This window comes from Geotrypetes seraphini, chromosome 18 (genome assembly GCF_902459505.1).
Source record: "Geotrypetes seraphini chromosome 18, aGeoSer1.1, whole genome shotgun sequence".
NCBI lineage: Eukaryota > Metazoa > Chordata > Amphibia > Gymnophiona > Dermophiidae > Geotrypetes > Geotrypetes seraphini.
The window spans coordinates 27142863-27168248 of record NC_047101.1 but is presented as its reverse complement, the minus strand read 5'-3'; the positions used below and the strand labels follow the sequence as shown (position 1 = coordinate 27168248).

The 25386-nt window shown below is 43.7% G+C and overlaps 2 protein-coding genes across 11 annotated transcripts in view; one reads left to right on the top strand and one right to left on the bottom strand.

The window, feature by feature from the left end:
- DOCK2 (dedicator of cytokinesis 2) overlaps positions 1-25386 on the bottom strand; it is a 601528-nt gene that overhangs the window by 533943 nt on the left and 42199 nt on the right. For 2 of the 5 annotated variants that reach the window (XM_033927251.1, XM_033927246.1), the window contains exon 1: positions 5085-5321. The exons of 1 other annotated variant lie outside the window; for it this stretch is intronic. In XM_033927251.1, the coding sequence (XP_033783142.1) occupies positions 5085-5187 (103 nt within the window). In that variant the 5' untranslated portion in view covers positions 5188-5321. Of the gene's footprint in view, positions 1-5084; positions 5345-25386 lie in introns of those variants that run through there. 2 more of the 5 variants (XM_033927252.1, XM_033927250.1) reach the window with 2 other exon arrangements.
- PAIP2 (poly(A) binding protein interacting protein 2) overlaps positions 5181-25386 on the top strand; it is a 35278-nt gene continuing 15072 nt past the window's right edge. For 2 of the 6 annotated variants that reach the window (XM_033927253.1, XM_033927254.1), the window contains exons 1-3: positions 5290-5404; positions 10460-10625; positions 21618-21797. In XM_033927253.1, coding sequence (XP_033783144.1) covers positions 5397-5404; positions 10460-10625; positions 21618-21797 — 354 coding nt within the window. In that variant the 5' untranslated portion in view covers positions 5290-5396. Of the gene's footprint in view, positions 5405-5523; positions 5833-10459; positions 10626-21617; positions 21798-25386 lie in introns of those variants that run through there. The other 4 variants (XM_033927255.1, XM_033927258.1, XM_033927257.1 and 1 more) reach the window with 4 other exon arrangements.

The window sequence follows — 25386 nt, the reverse complement described above, 5'->3', positions numbered from 1 at the left end:
GTTTCGATCATAACCCCTCTCAGTCTCCTCTTTTCAAGGGAGAAGAGGCCCAGTTTCTCTAATCTCTCACTGTACGGCAACTCCTCAAGCCCCTTAACCATTTTAGTCGCTCTTCTCTGGACCCTTTCTAGTAGTACTGTGTTCTTCTTCATGTACGGTGACCAGTGCTGGATGCAGTATTCCAGGAGGGGGCACACCATGGCCCGGTACAACAGCATGATGATCTTCTCCGATCTGTTCGTGATCCCCTTCTTAATCATTCCTAACATTCTGTTCGCCCTTTTCACCACCCTCAATCATCAGGACAAGTAGAAAAAGCAAACAATATCATCATTATCATCCTGAAGAAGTACACGTCTACCTCTGGCAAGGATTGGAATATGCATTGGTCTTAATGGTTATTTGTGCCACACCCCATTGTTCCATGGGGGTGTCTCCTTTTGAAATGATGGCAGGTGATGTTACCAATTCTTTTGTTGTATAGGACTAATGATGTGAACCTTTGCTGCTACTGCCCATGTCACCCATTTATGCTAACATTTGCAGAGTACATTTGCCTTTGCCAAAATATTTTTGGAAAATGCTGATAAATGTAGAAAAGCCTACTATGATCAAGGGACTACCTCAAAGGAATACCAAATTGGTGACAAGGTATTCTTCTACAACTTTAGCAAAAACAAGTTCAAAGAGAATAAATTCTTGCCCAGCTGGCATGGCCTATTCCCTATTGTGGAAAAAGGTTCACTTGTGGTTTACCAAACTCACACAAAGAAAAATGTTCAATGTGAAGATGTCCTTAAGTAGGTCCACATTAATCAGTTGAAACCATGTCATCCCAGTAAACTGCCCCTAATGAGCATACTGTTGTGATGAATGCCATTAACCCAGCAAAAGCCTAGGCTGTTCTCTTTTTTAGATGCAGAAATGAGTTGTGAAGCTGCTGTTCCTAGCTTCCCTGCTGATTGGAGCTGTTGCCAAATTGGCTTAGCCAGGTCCCCTGCCCGGTGTCATCCTTCAAGAAACTCCTGGTTTCCTGATTACCCTATCCCAGATTGTTCCTCAGAAAGTTTTTTCCCTGTATCTAAAGTGAAATATGTTGTATTGTGGAATACAGTAGTATCACCACCAAATATGAGAGTGTTATAGCTGAAAAACACAATTCTACCAGTACTTTTCTCAAAGTATGGGACCCTATTCAGTCTTATTGTAGTAAAGACCATTGATGCATTAAGGCTATTGTCCGTGTCAACCCTTCAAAATTTGACTTGGCTGATTGTTGTTGCGTGGTGCTTACTGGGAAACCCTCCCCCTTTCTTTTTCTACTATTTTTACGCTAACATTTTAAGCTGGTTTTGTGCTACGAGTTTGACGTTTTGACTAGTTGTAACATGTTTAAAACACAGATTTTAATGTAGCTTGTCTGTAACATGTCCTGCTTCCATTTCTGTACTTAACAGTTTTTGTTAAGTTGGGATTTATATCATATCTATGGTATAATATTATGACTTAAAATTTCAATAAAGAAAGAAAGTTTTTCCCTTGAGTTTCTCTGTTCTATCTTGACACAGATATGTGGTTGATCTTGAAGTTATGGACATTTTCTATGGATATCACATCAACTTTACTCATGAAATCAATCAGGTTCTTATGTTCAACCCTCTCACACACTGTTGAACTTGAAGATGATAGTTCTGACCTGCATGCTGCTGGCTACTACGTTGACTCTCCTGATGTCCATGAAGTTGTTGCTGCTTATAGTCTTGATCTTCTCATCACCTTGATCATCCTACTTTTCTCCATCCTGTGGGTCATCTTGTTCTGGACAACTGTCTTTTAGATGTGAGAGTCCTCCAACCAATGTCTTATTCATCACCGCTCATCTCCAATGGACTTGAGACTGCAAGACTTTGTTGTGGCTGTGCCCAAGTGATTTTCTGTGCTACTGTATTTTTCCTTTCGATTTTCCAGTAAAAACTTATGCTTTGGCACATATTTTTACAGTCATGCATTTAGTTTCGATTCTGATTTTCCATGTGCATGACATTGTACTAACATTTTATCAGGTTTTGGTTTTTTTAATAATTTCCTTATGGTTTTGGTCCATTTTTGCTGTTCTCTTGACCATGGCCTTATGATTTTAATATGTTGATTACTGGTTATGTCCTGCCTTGTTGCTGATTTTGTTAGTCATATGAAATGTAAATTGCTTAAGTTACTATTTATGCATTTCCTTTGTCTCTCTCATGTGTCCCGGTTTAACCTATCCAATTGTATTCTAGTTAGGTTGAAGGTGAAATAGACTGCTTTGTAGCTATGTGGAACAGTAGGAGTAGCCCTCTTCTGGAGGCTTTAGGCCTAGCTCAAGCCATGATCCATCTTTTCTCTCCAGAAGCATTATTGACTTATTTACAAGCTGTGTGTGTTCACAACCAAGGTCAACCACCAACCATTGGGCCCTTCCTGCTCTGTGAAAATGTATAGGTGCAAGTTTTGCATGCATCGCTATAAACTGTATCTTGTTCTGTTATCATCTTGGCAAGACATGCTGTCTGACCAGAAGATTCATCCTCAAGAAGTCTATTCACTATTCTGTGTGTCCAACAATGCCCCTTTTGGACAGATCCTGATTGGTCTATGTGTGTCACCTGTGCACGGCGAGAGTGAGAGAAACTGTGCAAACTAGATTAAGTAGTGTTTCGACTTGGAGGAGGTCATGTCTGAACTTAGGGAGCTCAGTTGAGCATTTGGAGGAAAAAAGAAGAAAAATAAAAGAAAAAAAACCTTCTTGGTTGCCGTGCATCCCAACAGCTGATTGGGAGAGACTGTTCTGTGTCTGGACACTAATGAACTTTCTGTTACATCCACTCCGAAGTCAGTACGATAGATGTTTTTTCTGAATTCACAAACCAAGTCTTGCAGAAAGTCACACATTGTTTTCTGCTTCTCCTACATAGCAGAGGAATACAGAGCCCCCTACAGTTTTTTCTTTCTGCAAACGAACCATGCAGAAGTCTTTCTGATCTGCTCTTATTTTATTCTTTTTATTGAAAGTAATTTCATTCTTTTCAGTGGTTTTGGTATCTTGAGACCCATTATTCAGGGGTTCTCTGCCCTCCTTTTACTAAACCACGGTAGAGGTTTCTACTAGAGAATGACACGGTGACTGTTACCTGTGGCTAGCCACGGCTAACACACCAAAAAGGGAGAGAAAAAAAATCTGGTTGCCGCAGATACGGAGACAAGGCTATTCATCACCCCGTGGAGCGGTGAATGGCCTTGTCCCTGCAGTTAAGTATTTTACGTGCGTTGCCTCATCACACCTCGCGATTGCCCCCTCCCTCCTTCCCAATCGCCACGTCCGGGCATCTCCCTCCCTCTCTTCCCCTTTGCTGGCGATTTTCAATTTTCTGTCTTCGAGTAGCATGAGCCTTTTCACAAGTCACGCGCAGCTGCGAGAAACTTCTCCTCCAACGCAACCGGAAACAGGAAGTTGCGTCAGAGAAGAAGTTTCAGGGCAGCCACACACAACTTGAGAAAAGGCTCGGGCTGCTCGGAGACAAAAAAATGAAAATCACCAGCGAAGGTCAGGGGAAGGAGGGAGGGAGATGTCTGGATCACGGTGATCAGGAGGGGGCTGCTGGACCGCAAAAAGGGTGCTGAACGAAAGTGGAGAGAGAGGGGGAGGGGAGAATAAACAGACACTGAAGGGAAATGGGGAGGAGAGCGTGGGGAGCAGATGCTGCATGGAAGTGGTTAGGACATAGAGAGGAACATGCTGGAAGTGGAGAGAGAGGGGGAGGAAGGAGCAGATGCTGCATGGAAGTGGGTAGGAGAGAGAGAGGGAAACACACTGGAAGGAAGTGGAGAGGGATGAGCAGATGCTGCATATTAGTGGGTAGGAGAGAGAGGTGAGAAGATACTGAAGGGAAGTCGGGAGGAGGGCATAAAGAAAAAAGGGCACATGCTGGATTGGGGAGACAGATACCAGATCTGAGGGGAGGAAAGGAGGAGAGAAATGCTAAAAACTACCTGGGTGAGGGAAGGAAAGATGGAAGGGAAGAAGACAGAGATGTTAGACTATAGGGAAGCAGAGGGAAGAAGATGGGTGCCAGACCAATGGGAAGGGGGGTGGAGGGAGAGGCGGACAGTTTCTGGTAGAGGCATAGAAACAGAGCAGATGCCATATGGAAGAGGCAGACAGTGGGTGGTAAGAATAGAATGACTAGAAGAGAAGGAAAACAGAAACTAGACAACAAAGGTAGAAAAAAATTTCTATTTCTTATCTCTTTTTTTGCTTTAGAATAAAGTAGTTTTGTAGTTTTGTTGATAAACATTTACAAACAAAGCCCTGCCAGCTGAAGATCTCTTCCTCTAGTTCGGCAGCCAGAACTTTGATTTATAAAATGACAATTGTTCAGAGTACTGATTCTTTTTATACTTTAATAAAATAAGTTCAGTATAAAACTATTTGAAGCTTGTGCGGATGAGATCAGATGGTTTGCAGGGATAGAGCAGAGACGGGAACAAATATTTTCCCCGTGTCATTCTCTAGTTTCTATCTTATCCAGGTCTGAAAGCTCCAACGCTGCTCTGACGCTCATAGAATTCTATAAGCGGAGAATTTAGCGCTCCCGAACGTGGAAGAAACCTCTATTGCTACTTACCGTGTTTCCCCCAAAATAAGACCTACCCTGAAAATAAACCCTAGCATGATTTTTGGGGTAGGTCTTAATATAAGCCCTACCCAAAAAAATAAGCCCTAGTCGCCGGCAGCAGCGCTCCCCCCTAAACCCCCCCCCCCCTACACGAGGGAGGAATAGAAAGGAAATAGGAAGAATTGGGGTGGAGGAGAGGAAGGGAGAGATGATCATTGTACATGAAAAAAAAAAAATAAGACCTAGTGCCTTTTTGGGCCCAAAATTAATATAACAGTAGTAAAACAGGCCTAAAATAATTACAAAGTATTCCCTAGGAAACGCTATTTTCACAGAATAAACTTTTCTAAAAAAAAAAACCAAACCCTTAGAAAGTCTGCCGCATCAGGACTTTTGAGAGGCCATTAAGACCTTACGAACTCCACTTACAAGATAACAGTCCGCATTGGCCTCTTTCTAGCTTGACCAATTCATTTTGAGGGCTTTCCGACCTGACTAGAGCAGCATCGCTCCCGCCTCCTTTGACCAACATCCGGGCACTGCGCGCCTCATTCCCATTGGGTTCTGGGATCGCTCCTTCCTCGTCCCGTGGACATTCAAGGAGACGGCTGACGTCACTTCCTGTCTGGCTGTTTGTTTGGAAAGAGGAAGGTAAGGCGAAATCCTTGATAAAGGCGGTGCGGGAGCGGCGCGTGATGACTGTCCGCCGAGGGTTGCAGGGACGGGAGGGCTGCAGCGCAGATGCCAAGGTGCTTTTCGCGGGTTTTGAAGTTGAGGGGGAAAGAGGGAGGGAAGGGGGGGGCCGTCACGGAAGGAATGCAGCGGCAGCAGCTTGGGAGACGCGAGTTAGTCTCGAGAATGCCGCTCGCGCCTCGGGCTCTTGAAACGGGCTTCATGGTTCCCCTCGGCGGGAGCTTGGCAACGCGCAGCGCATGCTGGGAACTCCCTGCCAACAAAGCCCATTGTGGGAGCAAAGGAGTCCTGCGCCCCCGCGAGTTTTGACCATGTAAACCGATAATAGCCCTCACTGACAGAGAACAAAGGAATCTGTGTTTCTGGGAGGTAATCTAGGATATGACAAGGCAGCAAAGGAGGCTACAGTAGAATAGGCTACCCCAAATAGACAGTTCTAAAACATGTACTAAGAAGTGAAGAAGATTGAAGCCTTTTCTGAAAGGTATGGAGACATAAAGCAGCTCTGGGTTTGCTTAGGATCACCCCCTCTAAGCCTGCCATAAGGGCTGAACTCAACACACGTTAGTTCCTCTTTCTGAACATACTGAAGGAGTGGTTGTAGTTGGCACTTTGGGCAGGTGATAAAAGTAATTTTCACCAATTGTTGAATATACTGACTGATCAGTGTAACACAAGTAGGTGTGATGATGGGTGTAAGTTTAATTAGGCCTGGACAAATCTTCTAATCTGGGAAGACTAAAAGATCCACTTCCAGGTCACAACTACCTAGTAGGATCTCAAAAGGTAGATAGATTCCATACTGCTTACACCCAGGGATAAACAATAGCTTTTTCCAAGTTCATGGATGTTTCGTCCAGGAATTTTTCTAAATACTTTTTAGATCCGGCTCCATTAACCGCTTTTGCTACTTCTTCCTTCACAAATTCTATACTTGTGTGTCAAGTGAAAAAAAAAAACCTTTGTCTGATATGCTTTAAATATTATTCTTGAGTGTGCACAATTCCTCATGGGCAACAGAGATGCTGTTCACTCTCTTTTCCCCTCCAGTCTTAAACTCCCACAGCAAGAAGAGAAGGAAGTGAATGGCACAATGTTCATTCTAAGGACTGAGCTGACATAAGCAAAAGGTTTTCATTGCAAGCAAAATTAATGTACACACACACTCCTTACTCTGCATGCTTTTCCTACTTGTTTGCCTATACTTTATAGCTACTCTGAATTTTACTCAGATACTGGATATTACGCACAGCTTAAAAATGAACAATGCTCCCCTTGTACAAGCACCACTGTGTTAAAAAAAAGGGGGGGAGGGGGGAGAGACAAGGGCACTTTTGAATACAGCAGGAAAAAATACCTTCACTATCTTCCAGCTACCCCAGCAGTACAAAAGTATATATGTAAATTATGTAAACCGTTTAGTTTTAAATGGTACAGAAATTTTTAAAATAAATAAAATAGTATCTCTGTTATTGATGTTATTATACACACTGTATACACTTGGGAATTATGTACCAAAAATCAAAATAATGCAACTTATCAAACAGAATAGTATTTACAGTATTCTGGAAATATATGCAGTTACTTTAACATTTGGCTCTCGGTCAGCCCTAGCTCTTCAGTCCAGCATCTTCCTGTTGGCCATGTAATGTTCAGCAGTACTGTAACAGAAATTTTGAGGTTATTGGCAAACATAATGTACCTGTCAGTGTTTTAAGTAGATTGACAAATGGCCACTAGGCTTCAGCTCTGCTAGTCTTTCAATATCTGCTGAGTTACCAAACATTAAGTATTATCTATATTAGCTGTTCCTTATGATTAGAGCAGCAGGCTGAGAGCGAAGCTAGGGTTCAATTCCTACCTATGCTCCTTGGCATCTTGGACAAGTCACTCTGTTGCCTCAGATGCAAAATTTACCCTCCAGAGACAGAAAAATACCTACTGTACTTGAATGTAACTTGCCATGAGCTACTACTGAGACAGGTTTGTGTAAATCCAATATGAGGCATAACTTGAAGTAATACAAAACACTGCATATGCCACGCAGGACCTACAGAACAATTGTAACATACTATAATTGCAATAACTTCCATAAGTCGCACAACGAGGATGTACTTGGGAAAAGACAGCACTACAGTAGGTGCTAGAACATCAATACACTGATTGAAAAACTGGGAAATTAGTGCCAGGTTAGTGCAGATTAATCCTGCAGAGTCAATGCTAACAGAAAGCCATGTCTTTTTCACACTTGCAGAACACAGACCCTCACCCAGAATAGAATAAGTAACTAAAAATAGAAATAAAATTTAAATTGAGGCCAAGAAGCCAGATTCTGCAAACAGTGCAACACCAGAGAAAGATAAACTGTGAATTATGTCCCCCTGTACTTCGTAAAATATAAAGATAGCAGATGTAAATTTCTAGAATTGACATTCCAATCGCTACTTTACAAGCTTATAAATAGAACAAGAAATGGAAAATATGATACCATATTATTGGACTAAATACATTTTTCAATTAGCTTTTTGACCTGAGGAATGTAGTTTTGGTCTCTGAAAGTTTGTAAAAAAATGTATTATAATTAGTCTAATAAAAAGGTAACACCTCATTTCCATTTTCTGTTTTTATTTATTAATGTTTATTAACACAGCTACCACACTACTTTTATCTTAAATGGAATTTTTTTTTCCAATTATAGTCCCAGTCTCTGGTTTCTGCTTTTCTTGTTTTCTTTGTAGTTTTTCTCTCTTTTTCCTTTCAGTTTTCTTCAGTTTATTTTCTGCCTCTACCTAGATTAAATTCTATCTTACTATTCAGTTATCATTCTTTCTTTTCACTGTCTATAGCTTGCTACCTCTTTCCCTCACCCTGTCCAGTATCTCACTATCTCTAGCCTCTTCCCCCATCCAGCACATGCTCTTTTTCTTTAACCCTTCCTTACAACCAGCATGTGCCTTCTTTCTCTACACCCTTCCATCCAGTGTCTGCCCCCTCTCTCTTTCCTTCCCACTTACATCCAGCATTTATTCCCTCTCTCCTCCCCACTTAGATCCAGCGTCTGCCCCCCCCCCTCTCTCTCTCTCTCCTCCCCACTTACACCCAGTGTCTGGCCCCTCTCTCTCTCTCTCCTCCCCACTTCCACCCAGTGTCTGGCCCCTCTCTCTCTCTCCTCCCTACTTCCACCCAGCATCTGGCCCCTCTCTCTCCTCCCCACTTCCATCCAGCGTCTGGCCCCTCTCTCTCTCTCCTCCCTACTTCCACCCAGCATCTGGCCCCTCTCTCTCTCTCCCTCTCTCCCCCCCCACTTCCATCTAGCGTCGGGCCCCTCTCTCTCTTCCCTACTTACATCCAGCGTCTGGCCCCTCTCTCTCTCCTCCCCCCTTCCATCCAGCGTCTGCTTCCCCACTGGTCGCTTGCATCCAGCGTTAGCTTCCCCCTCACTGCTGCTGCTTTCCTGAACCCATAGCAGTGGCAGTAAACTGAAATCCAGCCATTGCGGGAGCTTCCATGTACCTACCTGTGGCTAACCACTCTTCCCAGGAACAAGGAAGTGACATCAGAGGGGTGGTCTGGCAGCCAAGGGTAGATGCAGGAAGGCCCCATGGTGGCTGGATATCAGTTTGCTGGTTTGGGAAAGAGTAGCAGTGGTGGCAGAGTAGGATGGGAGGTCCTGATGTGCTGACTATGCAATGAGGCTGTGCGTTCTCATATCAAAAGGTGTGCTGCCTAGAGGGAACAATGAAACCACTGTTCACATAAACAGTGAGGTCTTAAGTCAGCATAGGAGGATGAAGTGACCTATTGTGTAGTGGATCACCTCCTCCATGGGGGAAGGGGAAGAGAGACTGAGCAGAACTAGCGCCCAAGAAAAGGATCTGGGTATCATCGTAGACAATACGATGAAATTTTCCACCCAATGTGTGGCGGCAGCCAAAAAAGCAATCAGGATGCTAGGAATTATTTAAAAGGGATGGTTAACCAGACTAAGAATGTTATAATGCCCCTGTATCACTCCATGGTGCAAACTCATCTGGAGTATTGTGTTCAATTCTGGCCTCTTTATCTCAAGAAAGATATATCAGCACTAGAAAAGGTTCAAAAAAGAGCAACCAAGATGATAAAGGAGATGGAACTCCTCTCGTATGAAGAAAGACTAAAAAGGTTAGGGCTCTTCAGCTTGGAAAAGAGAAGGCTGGGGGAGATATGATTGAAGTCTGCAAAATCCTGAGAGGAGTAGAACGTGTACAAGTGGATTGATTTTTCACTCCGTCATAAATTACAAGGACTAGGGGACACTCCAATGAAGTTGCAGGGGAATATTTTTAAAACCAATGGGAGGAAATATTTTTTCTCTCAAGAGAATAGTTATGCTCTGGAACGCATTGCCAGAGGTTGTGGTAAGAGTGGATAGCATAGCTGGTTTTAAGAAAGATTTGGACAATTTACTGGAGGAAAAGGCCATAGTCTGTTATTGAAAAAGATATGGGGGACGCCACTGCTTGCTCTGGATCGGTAGCATGGAATGTTGCTACTCTTTGGGTTTTTGCCAGGTACTTGTGATCTGGATTGGCTACCGTGATGACTGGCTACTGGGCTTGATGACCATTGGTCTGATGTGATGATAATGCTTGTAGGTTGACTATGACTTTACTCCCCAGAATGAGAATAGTTTTAAAATCTAAGCTACTGTTTTTTATTTATATGGTTTGTTATATATTGTATTGCTATGATTATCAAACCTATTCTGGGGGCCTCCTAGCCAGTCAGGTTTTCAGCACCTTGGCTTGAACTTGTATAAAAGTATAGTAATACCTTCTGTTATTTTAGTGATGCTGGTACCTGTTCTTTCAGAATTAAAAATTTACTTGTTTCATGCAAAGCCCAAAATGGTTTACTGCTAGTAATATTTTTCATTAGTACTAAGCTAAGATGAAATTAAAAGTGATCTAGAAGTTAATGTCCTTATCTTCTATGAGAGTGAAAAATGCAAAACCCTTTTCAAATTTCCTGATCCTTAGAGACTTAGACATTTATCTTCCAGTCCCCTTGCCACTTTTACTGCTAAAATATTGCAAAACATTTATAGGTGCCTTTTTTTTTTTCTTTGAAAGTTTAGTGTCCCAGAGCGCCATCATGAAGGACCCAAGCCGCAGCAGCACCAGCCCCAGTATAATGAGTGATGATGTGATCATTAATGGCCATGCCCATATCCATGAGGATGACAACCCTTTCGCTGAGTATATGTGGATGGAAAATGAAGAAGAGTTCAACAGGCAGGTGAGGTTATTTAAAATGTTCTTATGTAATCTTAAGAGAGAGGGTTTTTCTCGTACAACACCATTCTGTTCCTGAACTATTTGTGAGATCTCTTGTAGATCTGTTTGGTCCTTTCCGGAATCGATACTAAAGGTGTTTCACCTCAAGCCACAAACACTTTTCTCTCCACTGCTCCTCCCAGTTGGCTGAGGCATATAGAGCATCCTGCAGTTTTCATTTCTGCAAGCAAACTGTGCAGCAGTCTTTCTGCTTTTCTTCTTTTTTTTCACTAAAGTTTGTCTTTTTTTTCCAATGGTTTTAGTGCCTTGAAACCCCTTTGGAGGGATTCTCTGCCTGGGAAAAGCTTTGGGTGGACTTGTGGAGCCAGCCTGCTGTGTTCCACCTTTGGAGTGTGCTTATCTTCTGACCCTGTCAGTGGTTTAAGCACAGGCTGTTTGCGCCCTGAGTAAGAGCCCTTGGAGTATCAGGGCGCAGGCTTCGTTTTCCTGACCCCTGGTCGTGTGAGGAAATTTTGAGGAGGCAGAGTCTGTTGGGGTCCATCCAACTGGTGGCCAAAAATGAATTTGAATTTGCTTGTACTTACATTACATTAAAATACATTTCTATACCGCAATACCTTCCATATTGATGCGGTTTACATAATCTGTTAGAAGAAAATTTGAGGCAAAAATTCCTTTCCCTTCATTTCAGCTGCACAGTCAAAGCTGACGACAAGCACTTTGGAGGCTAAATATAACCCCATTGCTTCCTGTGGGAGAATCGGGGGTGGGGGGGATCTGAAAATGGGGTTTTTAGCACTTTCTGGGAATAGGGGTCAGGTCTTTCAGGCGATTTAGGGTTTTGGGGGGTGGGTCAGATTACTGAGCAGTGAGAGCCACCTGAAAGTTCCTTAAGACTGACTAAGATCATGACTAAGCTTTATCCTATGGTGCTGGATTTTCAGCAGCTATTTGAGCAGCCAAAGGTGGATTTGGCGGTGACCAAGCATACTGCCCTTCCAAGTGAAGGAGGAGTAATGCTGAAAGATTGTCAGGACCACAGGGTGGACATAGTCTTGAAGAAGCTTTTTGAAGTGGCATGCTAGGATCGGAGCATCAATGATATCTGTGGCTGGCGTAGAACTATGGAATGCCTTGCCTGGTGTCCTGCAGTTTTGTATGGCAAGGATTAATTTTAAGAAAATGCTGACAACTCAATTATTTGCCAATGCCTTTTTGTATATTTCAGTTGATAACTGCCTTTTAGAACTCTTTTGAAAGCAATGTATGATTTAAAGTTTGATTGTATTTCTAAATTGATTGAATTTGTGCTCTATTCCTGTTTATAACAGGGACAATTAATGATGTTGTTTAGACATATCTATGTTATATGTGGTAATCACAGGGAAACAAGATTTTATGTATGATATGGAAACTGCATAGTTATAAGCGGTATATACATTTTTTTAAATAAATAAATAAATAAATCTTTGCATATAAAGTCTGGCAGCAGCTTATTTTTTGCTTTGCATGTTTGTCACATGAGGTTACACTGAGATCTTTCAGCGGAGGACGACACCTGTCCCAAGCCGGTGCTTGAGGGGGTGGATTATGTCGCAGATGCCTTATTTGACCTTGTAAAGATTCTAGGCAAAGTTTTGGCTTATTATGTACCATCTTGCAGAACACACTGGATTCGCTACTGGGCTGATGATTCAGCCTCCAAGGCAACTTGACTCCCTTTTAAGGGTCAAATGCTTTTTTTTGGCAAAGGGTTAGATGACCTTATGGCTAGTGTGGTGGACCGCCTTCCTAAGTCTTTCCTGGATAACAGGCCTCAAATGTGCTCTGGGAGGAGGTCACAGCAATTTTCATCCCTCACACAGGTTTCACCAAACTTCCACAGGCTCATCTGTCCAGAGATAATTCCAGAGCTGCAAACAACGCTATAGCAAACCCAGACGCCAGCAGGCTTCGGGTTCTCACACCTGCATCACCTCTAAGAAATTCCAATGACACCAGGGCCTCAACTGCGCTTTTTTATATTGGAGGCTGGTTGTAGGAGTTCCTCCAGGAGGGGAAACAGATCTCCTCAGATCAATGAGTTCTGGACATCCTACGGGAGGGACACAGGATAGACTTCTTTCACCTCCCTCCAGATTTGTTTTTGGACTCTCCTGTGGGGAGACCAGAGAAAGTGCTAAGGGTCGAGGCAACTCTACAGTGTCTCTTGAATATTTAGGCTGTCGAAACAGTTCCCAGAAGTGAATCAGGCTCCTGTAGATACTCCGGATTCATCGTGCCAAAGAAAGGCTGAGAAGACTAGATACCCGTTCTAGATCTCAAGTCATAGAAACATAGAAAAATGACATCAGATAAGGGCCATAGCCCATCAAGTCTGCCCACTCCACAGACCCCCCCCCCCCCCGAGTCTGCTCTCCTGGAGATCCCTCTCCTAATGACCCATCCTTAACGCCACCCTCTTAAGGATCCCACATGGGCATCCCATTTACCTTTAAAATCTGGCATGCTGTTGGCCTCTTACCTGTATTGGAAGTTTGTTCCAATGATCAACCACTCTTTCGGTGAAGAAATACTTTCTGGTGTCCCCATGAAATTTCCCGCCCCTGAGTTTAAGTGAATGCCCTCTTGTGGCTGAGGGTCCTTGGAGAAGGAAAATATCTTCTTCCACCTCGATATGTCCGGTGATGTATTTAAATGTCTCAATCATATCTCCCCTCTCCCTACGTTCCTCGAGAGAGTAGAGCCGCAGTTTGTTCAGCCTCTCTTCGTATGAGAGATCCTTGAGCCCCGAGACCACCCTAGTGGCCATCCGCTGAACTGACTCTGCTCTTAGCACATCTTTACGGTAATGTGGCCTCCAGAATTGCACACAGTATTCCAGATGTGGTCTCACCATGGTTCTGTATAATGGCATGATGACCTCAGGCTTCCGGCTGACAAAACTTCTGCGGATACAACCTAACATTTGTCTTGCCTTAGATGAAGCCTTCTCCACTTGATTGGCAGCTTTCATATCTGCACTGATGATCACTCCCAAGTCTCGTTCTGTTACAGTCCTAACCAAGGTCTCACCATTTAAGGTGTAAGTTCTGCACGAATTCTTACTGCCGAGGTGCATGACCTTGCATTTCTTGACGTTGAAGCCCAGCTGCCAGGTAGATGACCAACGTTCCAACAAAAAAAGGTCATGCGTCATATTATCGTGTAAATCAGAGCCGCTCACTATGTTACATAGTTTGGCGTCGTCGGCAAATAGTGTTATTTTACCTTGAAGCCCCTGAGTCAGGTCCCCTGTGAATAAGTTGAAAAGGAGCGGGCCCAAGACTGAGCCCTGCGGTACTCCACTTGTCACTTCTGACATTTTAAAGAGGGTACCGTTTACCACCACCCTCTGAAGTCTACCACTTAGCCAATCCTTGACCCATGCAGTTAGCGTCAATGTCTTTCTGCTGATTCCGTACTTTTGCATGGAAACAGTGCATTCAGTCATCATAAGAACATAAGAATTGCCGCTGCTGGGTCAGACCAGTGGTCCATCATGCCCAGCAATCCGCTCACATGGCGGCCCTCTGGTCAAAGACCAGCCCCTAACTGAGACTAGCCCTACCTGCATACGTTCTGCTTCAGCAGGAACTTGTCTAACTTTGTCTTGAATACCTGGAGGGTATTTTCCCCTATGACAGACTCCAGAAGAGCGTTCCAGTTTTCTATCACTCTCTGGGTAAAGAAGAACTTCCTTACGTTTGTACGAAATCTATCCCCTTTCAATTTTACAGAGTGCCCTTGGAGACGGTGAACAACCTGTCCTTATCTACTAAGTCTATTCCCTTCAGTACCTTGAATTTTCGATCATGTCCCATCTCAATCTCCTCTGTTCGAGGGAGAAAAGGCCAAGTTTCTCTAATCTTTCACTGTATGGCAACTCCTTCAGCCCCTTAACCATCTTAGTCGCTCTTCTCTGGTCCCCTTCATGTACGGCGACCAGTGCTGGACGCAGTACTCCAGGTGAGGGCGCACCATGGCCCGGTACAGCGGCATGATAACCTTCTCCGATCTGTTTGTGATCCCCTCTTTATCATTCCTAGCATTCTGTTCACTCTTTTCGCTGCCGTTGCGTGGACGGCTTCATCGACTTGTCGATCATAACTCTCAAGTCTCTTTCCTGGGAGATCTCTCCAAGTACCGCCCCGGACATCCTGTATTCGTGCATGAGATTTTTGTTACTACATGCATCACTTTACACTTATCCACGTTGAACCTCATCTGCCATTTTGATGCCCATTCCTCGAGCATGATTGTCACATTGCAGATCTTCGCAATCCCTCTGTCGGTCAATGTCTTTTCTGCAGATTCCGTACTTTTGCATGGAAACAGTGCATTCAGTCATCGCTACGGTGTCTCCAGGAGAATTTCTTGCTTCGCTAGATTTAACAAAAGCTTATCTGCATATTCCTGTCTTCTTGGGACACCGGAAGTACCTGAGATTTCATTTTCAGCAGCATTTCCAGTTTATGGCCCTGCCCTTCGAGTTGGCGATGCGAACCAAAAGTGATGGTGGTGTAGCAGCGTATTTCCATAGAATGGGAGTCCTAGTTCACCCATATCTGGATGATTGGTTGATCAAGGCACCATCCAGAGTGGAGTGCGAACAAGCGATGAAGACTGTGGTGTGTCGTCTTCAGTGTTTAGGCTGGGTTGTCAATTTCAGGAAAAAAACAGCTAACCCCGTCTCAGCCATTGGACTATCTAGGAGTTTGATTCAACCTGCTCCAAGGCTGCCTCTCTTCCCAAGCCATGCAAACAGAAGCTCCAGAAACAAATTATGGATCTTTTGGCGATCCCAAGTACCACTACTTGGCAGTATCTTTAGGTCCTGTGGTCCATGGCAGCCTCCCTGGAGTTAGTGCCTTGGACCCAAGCACACATGCAACTGCTACAGCAGTCCTTCCTGTCCTTACAGAGTCCCTTTCCTTGGATAGAGCCAGTGTGGAGTATTCTGCACTGGTGGATTCGGAGAGCTGCGCTTGAGAAGGGCATTAGGATCATAGAGTGGATTGCTCTTAAGACTGATGCCAGTCTCTGGGGCCAGGAGGCTCATTGCGGGGATTATTCCATACAAGGCTTGTGGACTTATAGTCAGAAGAGCTGGTCAATAAATCGTCTAGAGTTTCAGGCCATACGGATTGCACTCAGAGCTCTCCAAAACACCCTGGAAGGGAAGGCAGTGTGGGTCTTTACTGACAATTCCACAGCAGTAGCATATCAAAAAGGAGGCATCAGAACTGTTCCCATAAGTCAGGAGGCTTAGATGCTGTTCGATGGGCATTAGTTCATCTTCTGGCTCTTTTTGCAGCACACGTGGCTGGCATGGAAAATGTGCAAGAAGACTTCCTTAGTCAAATCCTGGGAGAAAGGTCGCACTCAGAGAGGGCGCTTTGTCTCATTGTGAGTCGCTGGGGCAGACAGACGATGGACTTGATTGCTTCAGCCAAGAGCTCCAAAGTCAAGCGCTTCATCAGTTGAAGAACAGAGCCAGGAAGCTTAGAACTGGACACGTTGGTTTAACCCTGGCCATCTCAAGAGCTCCTTTTCATCTTTCCACCTTGGCCCATAGAGGGTCAAGTCATACACATGATCCAGTCTAGGTGTTTCTAATGGCCCTTGTTGTCCATGGTATGCAGTTCTAATCCGTCTTCAAAGGGGCACGAAGCTCAGGCTCCCTCTTCGTCGAGACCTTGTCAGTCAGGGGCCTGCACCTATGGAGAACCCTGAGTGCTTGGGTCTTATGGCATGGCTCTTGAGCGCAAGGCCTTAATTCAACGAGGATACTATGACATGGTAGTTGCCACTCTTCTGAAGTCTAAGAAGCCTTCTACTATGATGGCTTGCACCAAGGTCTGAAAGGTTTCCCAACAGAGGTGTGCCAGAGACCAGGTGGATTTGTTGAGTACTTCTATTCCAGTGGTCTTAGCCTTCTTGCAGACTGGTCTAGAAAAAGGTCTAGCGGTGGCTTCCTTCAAGGTACAGATGACAGGTTTTTCCTGTTTCAGAGCGCACAGTGGTTCCAGTTCACTTAGGCTCATCTGGATGTGACCATATTTTTTAGAAGGTGCTTTATTTGTGGCCGCCCCTGTGTCGGCCTTTTCCAACATGGAACCTTAACGTGGTGCTAAAAGGGCTTCCTGAAGCTACTTTTGAACCACTGAAACATGTGTCTACTGGATTTTACAATCAAAACAGTATTTCTCGTGGCAATTGTCTCAGCAAGGCGTAATTTGTAGTTGTAAACTCTCTCTCCAGATCACTGAGGCCGTGGTCTCCCTCCATACAGTTCCTTCTGAAGACACTGGTCCAAAGGTTGTGGGTTATCAATTGATTGTTCACTTCATTTCTTCCGAATGTTGTTTCAGAATTCCATGTCAACCAGGAAGTTCAGATCTTGCAGAAACTGGATAAAAACATAGAAACATAGAAATAGACGGCAGATAAGGGCCACGGCCCATCTAGTTTGCCCACCCCAATGACCCTCCCCTACTTATCTCTGTGAAGAGATCCCACGTGACAATCCCATTTCTTCTTAAAATCAGGCACGCTGCTTGCCTCGATCACCTGAAGTAGAAGATTATTCCAGCGATCAACCACTCTTTCTGTGAAAAAGTATTTCCTGGTGTCACCGTGCAATTTCCTGCCCCTGATTTTTCATGGATGTCCTCTTGTTGTCGTTGGACCTTTGAGAAGGAAGATATCTTCTTTTACCTCGATACGGCCCGTGAGATACTTGAACGTCTCGATCATGTCTCCCCTCTCTCTGCGTTCCTCAAGTGAGTACAGCCGCAATCTATCCAGCCGTTCCTCGTACGGGAGATCCTTGAGTCCCGAGACCATCCGGGTGGCCATTCGCTGGACTGACTCAAGTCTCAGCACATTCTTGCGGTAATGAGGCCTCCAGAATTGTACACAGTATTCCAGATGGGGGTCTCACCATGGATCTATACATTGACAAAATGACTTCAGGCTTATGGCTGATGAAACTCCTACGTACACACCCTATGATCTGTCTAGCCTTAGATGAAGCCTGCTCCACTTGATTGGCAGTCTTCATGTCTTCACTGATGATTATCCTTAAGTCCCGTTCTGCTACAGTCCTTGCTAGGATCTCGCCATTAAGGGTGTAAGTCTTGCATGGATTTTGGCTGCCAAGGTGCATGACTTTGCATTTTTTAGCATTGAACTCAGTTGCCAGGTCCTAGACCAGCGCTCCAATAGGAGTAGGTCATATATCATATTGTCCATCGTGCTCTTGCCTACTATATTACATAGTTTGGCGTCATCGGTGGATAATGTTATTTTACCTCGAAGCCCCTCAGCCAAGTCCCTTATAAAGATGTTAAAAAGGATCAGGCCCAAGATCGAGCCCTACGGCACTCCACTGATCACCTCCGTCGTTTCGGAGGGGGTGCCGTTCACCACCACCCTCTGAAGCCTACCTCCAAGCCAGTCTCCAACCCATTTTGGAGAATCTTGCTTCACTACTTGGAGAGAACCAATGACTTCCATCTTTATGACTGTCTATTGCCAGGTGGATTCATATGGCAATTTCATCAACTTGCATCACCTGTGGTAGACAGCTGCCGGTATCTCTCAAAGTTCATTCAACTAGAGGTGTTGCTGCTTCATGGGTGATTAATCTGGCCGAGATCTGTAGAGTGGCCTCTTGGTTTCTATTCATAAGTTTACCAGATTTTACAGAGTAGATGTGGCAGCTCGGTCCGATGCTGCATTTGGGGCTTCGGTGTTGCGGGCAGGCTCTTCTGTCCCACCCTAGACTTTGCCATTGCTTTGGTATTTCAACTTTAGTATTGATTCCAGAAGGGATGTAACAGAATGAAATATTAGGTTCTTACCTTTGGTAATTTTTTTTTTTTTTTTTTTTTGGTCTGTGAGTCCCTTACGAAATCCATTTGGCCCACCCTTTGTGTTTTTCAGTATCGCCTGCCTATTTCTGTCTCGGATGTTTCTCCTTTCAGGCTTCAGTATCTTCCAGCCAGCAGACATGCCCTGTAGGGAATCCTTCTGTATGAACAAATCCAGATCTTTATTGAAGGCAGGCTACTCTTTGGGTTTTGGCCCGATACTAGTCACCTGAATTGGCCACTGTGAGAACGGGCTACTGGGCTTAATGGGCTGTTGGTCTGACCCAATAAGGCTATTCTTATGTTCCAGTTTGTAGTTGTTGCATACGGCAGGTTGGTTCCATGTTATTACCATGTTCTTGCCTATGGTTTTTGTTGCCTGTTTATTAATTGTTCTTTTACATTGCAGAGCAGAACAGAATGCTGTTGTGTTGCGGGGAGATTCCCCATGCCCCCTTTCTTTCTATGCTTTGTTCCAGTGATATTTGGAGGTTTTTGGACGTCACTGCATGGAGTTTTGTATTCCTCAGCCAAGTGGGAGGAGCAGTGGAGAGAAAAGTGTGTGGATTTCTGCAAGACCTGGTTCGCGGGTTGAGGTGAAACACCTTTAGTATTGATTCTATAAGAGACAGAAAGAAGATTACCAAAGGTAAGAACCTAATTTTTCATTCTTGTACAACCCACTCTATTCCTAAACAAATGGGTAGTCAATTCAATCTCACGAGATCTCTTGTAGGAAGCTTCATTTGCATAATTTAGCTCCTTCTCTCTTACCTCTAGATTGCCCAGCTACTTCCAGTTGTCTTCCTACACGCAAGACAGTAGGAGCTAGTCTTTTCTGCTTGTGTTTATTTTTCTGCTACTTTGTGAGTAGCACAATTTCTTTCTTGTGCTGCAGAGGATTCCTTGCAGGGACAGCTCTGGCTGAAGGGCTGAGCCTGCTTCCAGGGGGTTGGCTGCTTTGTAGTGCACCCACCTGGACAGCCTGCATTCACAGTTTGGGACTCAGGGACCGTTCCCTTGGGGAAAATAGCTCATCCCAGGTTCATCTGCTATTGGGTTCAAGCGCAGACTGTGTGGCTTCGTGGCAGTTATCCAGGATTGGGGCTGACTGCGTTCCTCCACTCGTTAGCATGCACAGAGGTCTCTGGCCCATTTGGTAGGCCTGAGAAGCAGTCAAGGCTTCTTGAGACAGAGGATCTCCCTATAAGCTATTTTAGTTTCCATCTTGCAGCTCCCAGCACACGGCATGGCGCAGTGAGAAACAGGCTGACTGTAGCATTGTGTTTAGCTTCCCCCCCCCCCCTTGGGAGGGTTCTGGTGCACAGTCTACCCAAGGACCATCCAAAAAGTTCATATGGGAGCAGAGTAAGTGTGTCCCCAGCGAAGCACAGCTGCGATTCGGTGCCAAAATCACACAAAAGCTCAAAACAGGATCCAGAGGAGTCCTCTGTTCTCCTGGGGCATGAATTTCCCCCTGATTTTATTAATATGATGTTTCAAGTGTACTTGGTTAACAAGGGTTCTATGAATCCAGTTAACTTAGCAACCCTGTTAGTGCCAGGGGTCTCTTCTACCAAGAGTGCAGGTACCCAAGAGAAGAGCCATGCGTAGTCAGGGAACAGTCTGCCTGCGGACAATTCTGATGATCTGGATGCTGTTTTTATACCTTACATTTTCTGGCAGGTACTTCCATTGTAATTGACGATTCTGCGGTCACAGACCTGCAGGACCCATATCTGGGGATGCTCCAGATATAGGGAGGACACTTCTGTGTGCAGACTGTTCAAACCATCAATGCTGATGGGGATGATTTTGGAATCTCTTCAGGAGTTACAGCTAGAGACTCCTCAGGCCTTGACAGGGCAATGCTCCCTTATGAGTAGAGCTAAACCTCAGTCTTCCTGTTTTCCAGACCATCACAAAGATGCTCAAAGATCACTGAGAGGTACTGGAAAGACCTTTGTGAATGGCAAAGGCTGTGTCTAAGCTCTATCCGATGGCAGATACATTTAATCAGCTTTTTATTCCCCAAAGGTGGACTCTCTGGTGGCACATGTTACTAATCACATTTCTTTTCCCAGTGAAGGCGGTGTGGTGTTAATGCCCAAAACCGCATAATTCAGTCTTTGTACCACTCACTTCCCAAATACATCTTGTCCATATTTGTTCTGATTTTGCTGTGTGTGTACTCCTGTACACACACATTCTGGGCTCTTTTGGAAGGACCGGCTAAACAAGAAAACAAATAGATTTTGTACTCAAAGGCTGTTTGACTCCGCGCCTCTGAGTTGAAAGCGACTGCGGCGGCATCTTTTGTTGCCAGAGCTTGTCACGATCCTGACACTATTCAGGATAGGGACCTTCCATTTTTTATCACTAGAGTGGACTACATGGCTGATGCCCTGTATGACCTGTTTTGAGTGGCGAGCAAGCTGTCGGCTTACTTTGTCTCTGCACACCACATGCTGTGGATTAAACAGTAGTTTGGTGATTCGCTGTCCTAGGCGACCCGAAGTAAGTCACACCACTGTTTGAATGACTTTTATCATAGCAAAACTTCAACTATTAAAAAAAATGCTTATCAAAGATTGAAAAGAACTTATCTTTGCGGGAGCTGAGCAACACTTGTGCAGGTTTTGACGCGTTTCGCAGCAAGCTGCTTCACAAAACCCGATGTTGATTTTTACAGATGCTGGTCTCACTGTGATCTCATCATGTTCTTTAGTGCTTCTTCAACCAAGAAGACCCTGCTCTTTCTCTCTGGGCAAGGAAGGGTGGTATTAAAAAGCTTTATTAGGATGGGTTTGTGTTACAAGGGTGTGCTTATTTTTTAGCTGGGCTCTTTTGCTGCTGTTGTTTTTTTTAATTTGTGGGAAATAGGGGTAGCTCGGATCTTTAAGGGATTTTGTTTTAAGCTATTGCAATACATTTAATAGAAGCCCTGAGCAGCCTTTTTGCTGGGAGAATAGCATATAAATAATGAAATCTGTCATCTGAGATTTGACAAGCTTTGCCTCCTGATCGTTCAGGAATGTGCTAGTTAAAAGCCTGTTCTGCTTTCCTCAATATTACAGATAGAAGAGGAACTATGGGAAGAAGAATTTATTGAGCGTTGCTTCCAGGAGATGCTAGAAGAAGAGGAGGAACATGAGTGGTTCATTCCAGCACGGGATCTCCCTCAAACCATGGATCAAATCCAAGATCAGCTTAATGACCTCGCTCTTACAGACAGTTCCTCCCTAGAAGACTTAGTGGTATGTTAACATTCTAGATTTTCTTGCTGAGCTGGATTTTTATATACAGTACTGTCTTTTTGCATTTTTGTTTTTTTTTCTGTGTTTAAAATTCTATAATTGGTAAGGTTGAAGAGAAACAAAAGTTCCATCAGGTTCAATCACCTGTTTGCCAAAATGCTTTTTATGTGATCATCTAGAGCAGTAGTTCTCAACTAGGGTGTCATTAGAACTTTGATACAAGGAAAGCATGGGCCTGTAGGTTAAGGAGAGCATAAAGCAGAGAGCCAAATACTTGAAATCAACATAACTGCTTCCTAATTCTGCTTCTCTATGCCCCCAGTGATGACTGTTGCCACCAGCCCAAATTGGAAATGTGCAGATCTGTTTCCCTCACCTCCTACTGGCAATTAGCATTACTGTTGCATCCAAAACCTACCTACCTATGCTTCCACTGCAATCACTGTTGCCACTAGTCCAGAATGGAAATACTGCATCCTGCCCTCTCTTCTGTGGCTTTAATTACTGCCATTTCTGTCTGCAGAGAAAGAAAAGATAGCCTGAGAAAACCCCCTGGCACACACTCTTCTTAAATTCACCTTTGCCAACCAATGGCAGTCATTGGTTGGCAAAGGTGAATTTAAAAAAGGGAGACTGATATGGTAAAGGATGTTGAAAAGGGAAAGAGATGATATTCATGCCAGTGGGGAGCATAGAGTTGAGAGAGATGGGATATAGGCCAGAAACATGAGAGAGAAGGTATGAGTGGTGGAATGGCTCTCCAGATTGAAAGTAGGTGTCTTCAATATGTTCAGTTCCATTTGACTTAACCAACACAGCATCTTTTGGAGCACACAGTCCTGGATATTTTTGTGTTGTACAATTAGTCCAGCTGCCTCCTTACCCAGACCCCTAAAAACTTAATTTTCCTTAGATCCTACTTAAAGTAAAGTGGACCCTGCTAATCCTTCATGCTCTGCTCATCAAAAAGATTTAGTAAAGCTGATTTTCAACCCTGCAAAGGCTTCAAAATTGGAAAAAATCTTGCATAGGAGAATTCTATACTTAAAAGGACCTCCATCACTATTATGTACCAGCCCACCAGGACTTTCACTAATTTATCTACAACAGATGATGCATTTTAATGGATTAAAATGATCACTCCCCCCCTGCCTGTTTGAGTAAGAGGAAAGTCATATAGCCAACCCAAGATGACATACGCAGTTGCAGCATACATCAGGTGTGTTTCTTGCAGAAAAACAATTTGCAGCCCCAGCTACTACAACATTGACAACAACTTTATATGCTTAATAGTTGAGTGGATGCCATCTTTATTAAATAAAACTACCGTAACCTTACCTTTGATCCAGTTTACTCTTCAATTTGTTTAGTATACTGCAAAGTCAAAGCATATCTAAGCAGTTTACATATATCAAATAAGGAAAGTAGCAGAAAACAACTTAAAGGACAATAACAGAATAGGGAAACTTGGTTACATATGTTCATAATATAAAGAAAGGGAAAGAGGGGAGCATTTAACATAGTAACATAGTAGATGACGGCAGATAAAGACCCGAATGGTCCATCCAGTCTGCCCAACCTGATTCAATTTAAATTATTATTTTATTTTATTTTTTTCTTCTTAGCTATTTCTGGGCAAGAATCCAAAGCTTTACCCGGTACTGTGCTTGGGTTCCAACTGCCGAAATCTCTGTTAAGACTTACTCCAGCCCATCTACACCCTCCCAGCCATTGAAGTCCTCCCCTGCCCATCCTCCTCCAAACGGCCATGCACAGACACAGACCGTACAAGTCTGCCCAGTAACTGGCCTACATAAATCCTACATAAAGAAGGGAGGAGTTTTCTGTAAAGAAGCACACACACAGAATTGAATTACCAACCAGAACCACAAATTCTTACAACAGAACCAAACGCCTTTATAAAGTAATGCAATTTTAAAGCAGTTTTGGAATGGAGGCAATATCAGAAAAGTAGATTGGTTACTAATTTGTTCTCACAGTGATAAATCAAAGTCAAAGCTGGCGCCTCTACCCTTAGCAGAATATGGGACCCACCAGGCCAGGCACAGGGCACCTGCCCCCCACCCCTCCTACCAACTGAAGGCCCTTCCCAAGCCTACCATTAGATGTCCTGATCATCTAGTGGCCTTTTCCAGGCAGGAGCAATCCTCATTCATTACATTACATTACATTAGTGACTTCTATTCCGCCTTGCAGTTCTAAGCGGATTACAGTATAAGATAGATGGACATTTCCAGGAAGTTACAATTTAGGGGATGCCAGTGCCCATGCCAGTGTCAATTTCAAAATGGCTGCCAGGATTTCCTGTTCTTGGAGGCAGGAGCAGCTGAGGATTGTTCATGCCTACAAAAGGCCACTAGACAAGTAGGGCATTTAATGGTAGGTTTGGGAAGGGCCTTTGGTTGGTGGGGGGAGGGGTGGGAGCCTAGCCTGGTAGGTCCTATTCTCTGCTGGGGGTAGAAATACATATTTTGACTTAGTTTCAATGTAAATTACATTTTAGTTGCTCTCTAAGGGTTTTTTTTTTTACAAAGGTGTGGGAAAAAATAGCCTTGGTGCTCAAGACAAAGGCATGCTAAAAAGTCACTTTTTACCATAGCAGTAAAAGGGCTGATTTGCCTTTAAAAAAAAGAAATATTGATTATGTACTAATGCTGCCATTAGCATGTGAACATTTACCCATACCTATTTTGTAAGTTGTAAGAGCTCCCATGCTAACTGATGAGTACTGGCATGTCCACTCTGCACCCTCCCCTTAACATGGCTCCCTCTCATGAAATTGAAAATATTTTTAGCGCAGGTAGGCCCTTTTAAGCTGTGGTAAGTTAATGCTAGTGCTTACTGCAGCTTAGTAAAAGGACCTCTAAATACCTTTCCCAGATTAAATTTTGTGCATATACAAGGGCGAAACTGAAATATTATTTATTTAATACATTTTCTATCCCATTCTCCTTAAAGAGCTCAACGAGATACAAGTTAACATATAATAATATACAGTTAACAGGTTACAATTTGCCATAGCTACAGTACAAGCTTTTTTGATATGAGTTTTATCCTAATTTGACACATACTAGGGATCTTTTACCAATATACATACTATAGAGTTTACAGGTTACAAGTTCTTATGATACAAGTTTTATCCTAATTTGACACATACTAAGAACTAAAACTAGAAAAAGATACCGGAAAGTTCAAGAAGGGATAAAAAACATTCTCTTCATAGACTACTTTAGGCTCGACTGCTGTAAAATATAGGTAAGTTTAATAAAAATCAAGAGTCGGCTTACAAAAACTATATGATCCCAATAAAGGACAAAGTAAGAACTGCAGGAATATCTGGAGGTGTTCGGATCACGTCGGGGTCACCAATGGAAACGTGAGTCCCCCTTCCCCCCCCAAATAAAATCTAGAATTCGATAGGTAGAACACAATAGAATATAAATAAACCAAGGGCTGAAGCCAAGAAAACTAGACTCTAAAAATTCTGGACTTAATTCTAAATGGACTGCGAGGACCAGCACAAGGTGTAGAAATAAAAGGGATGCTGGGAAAAGGCGATCACAACATG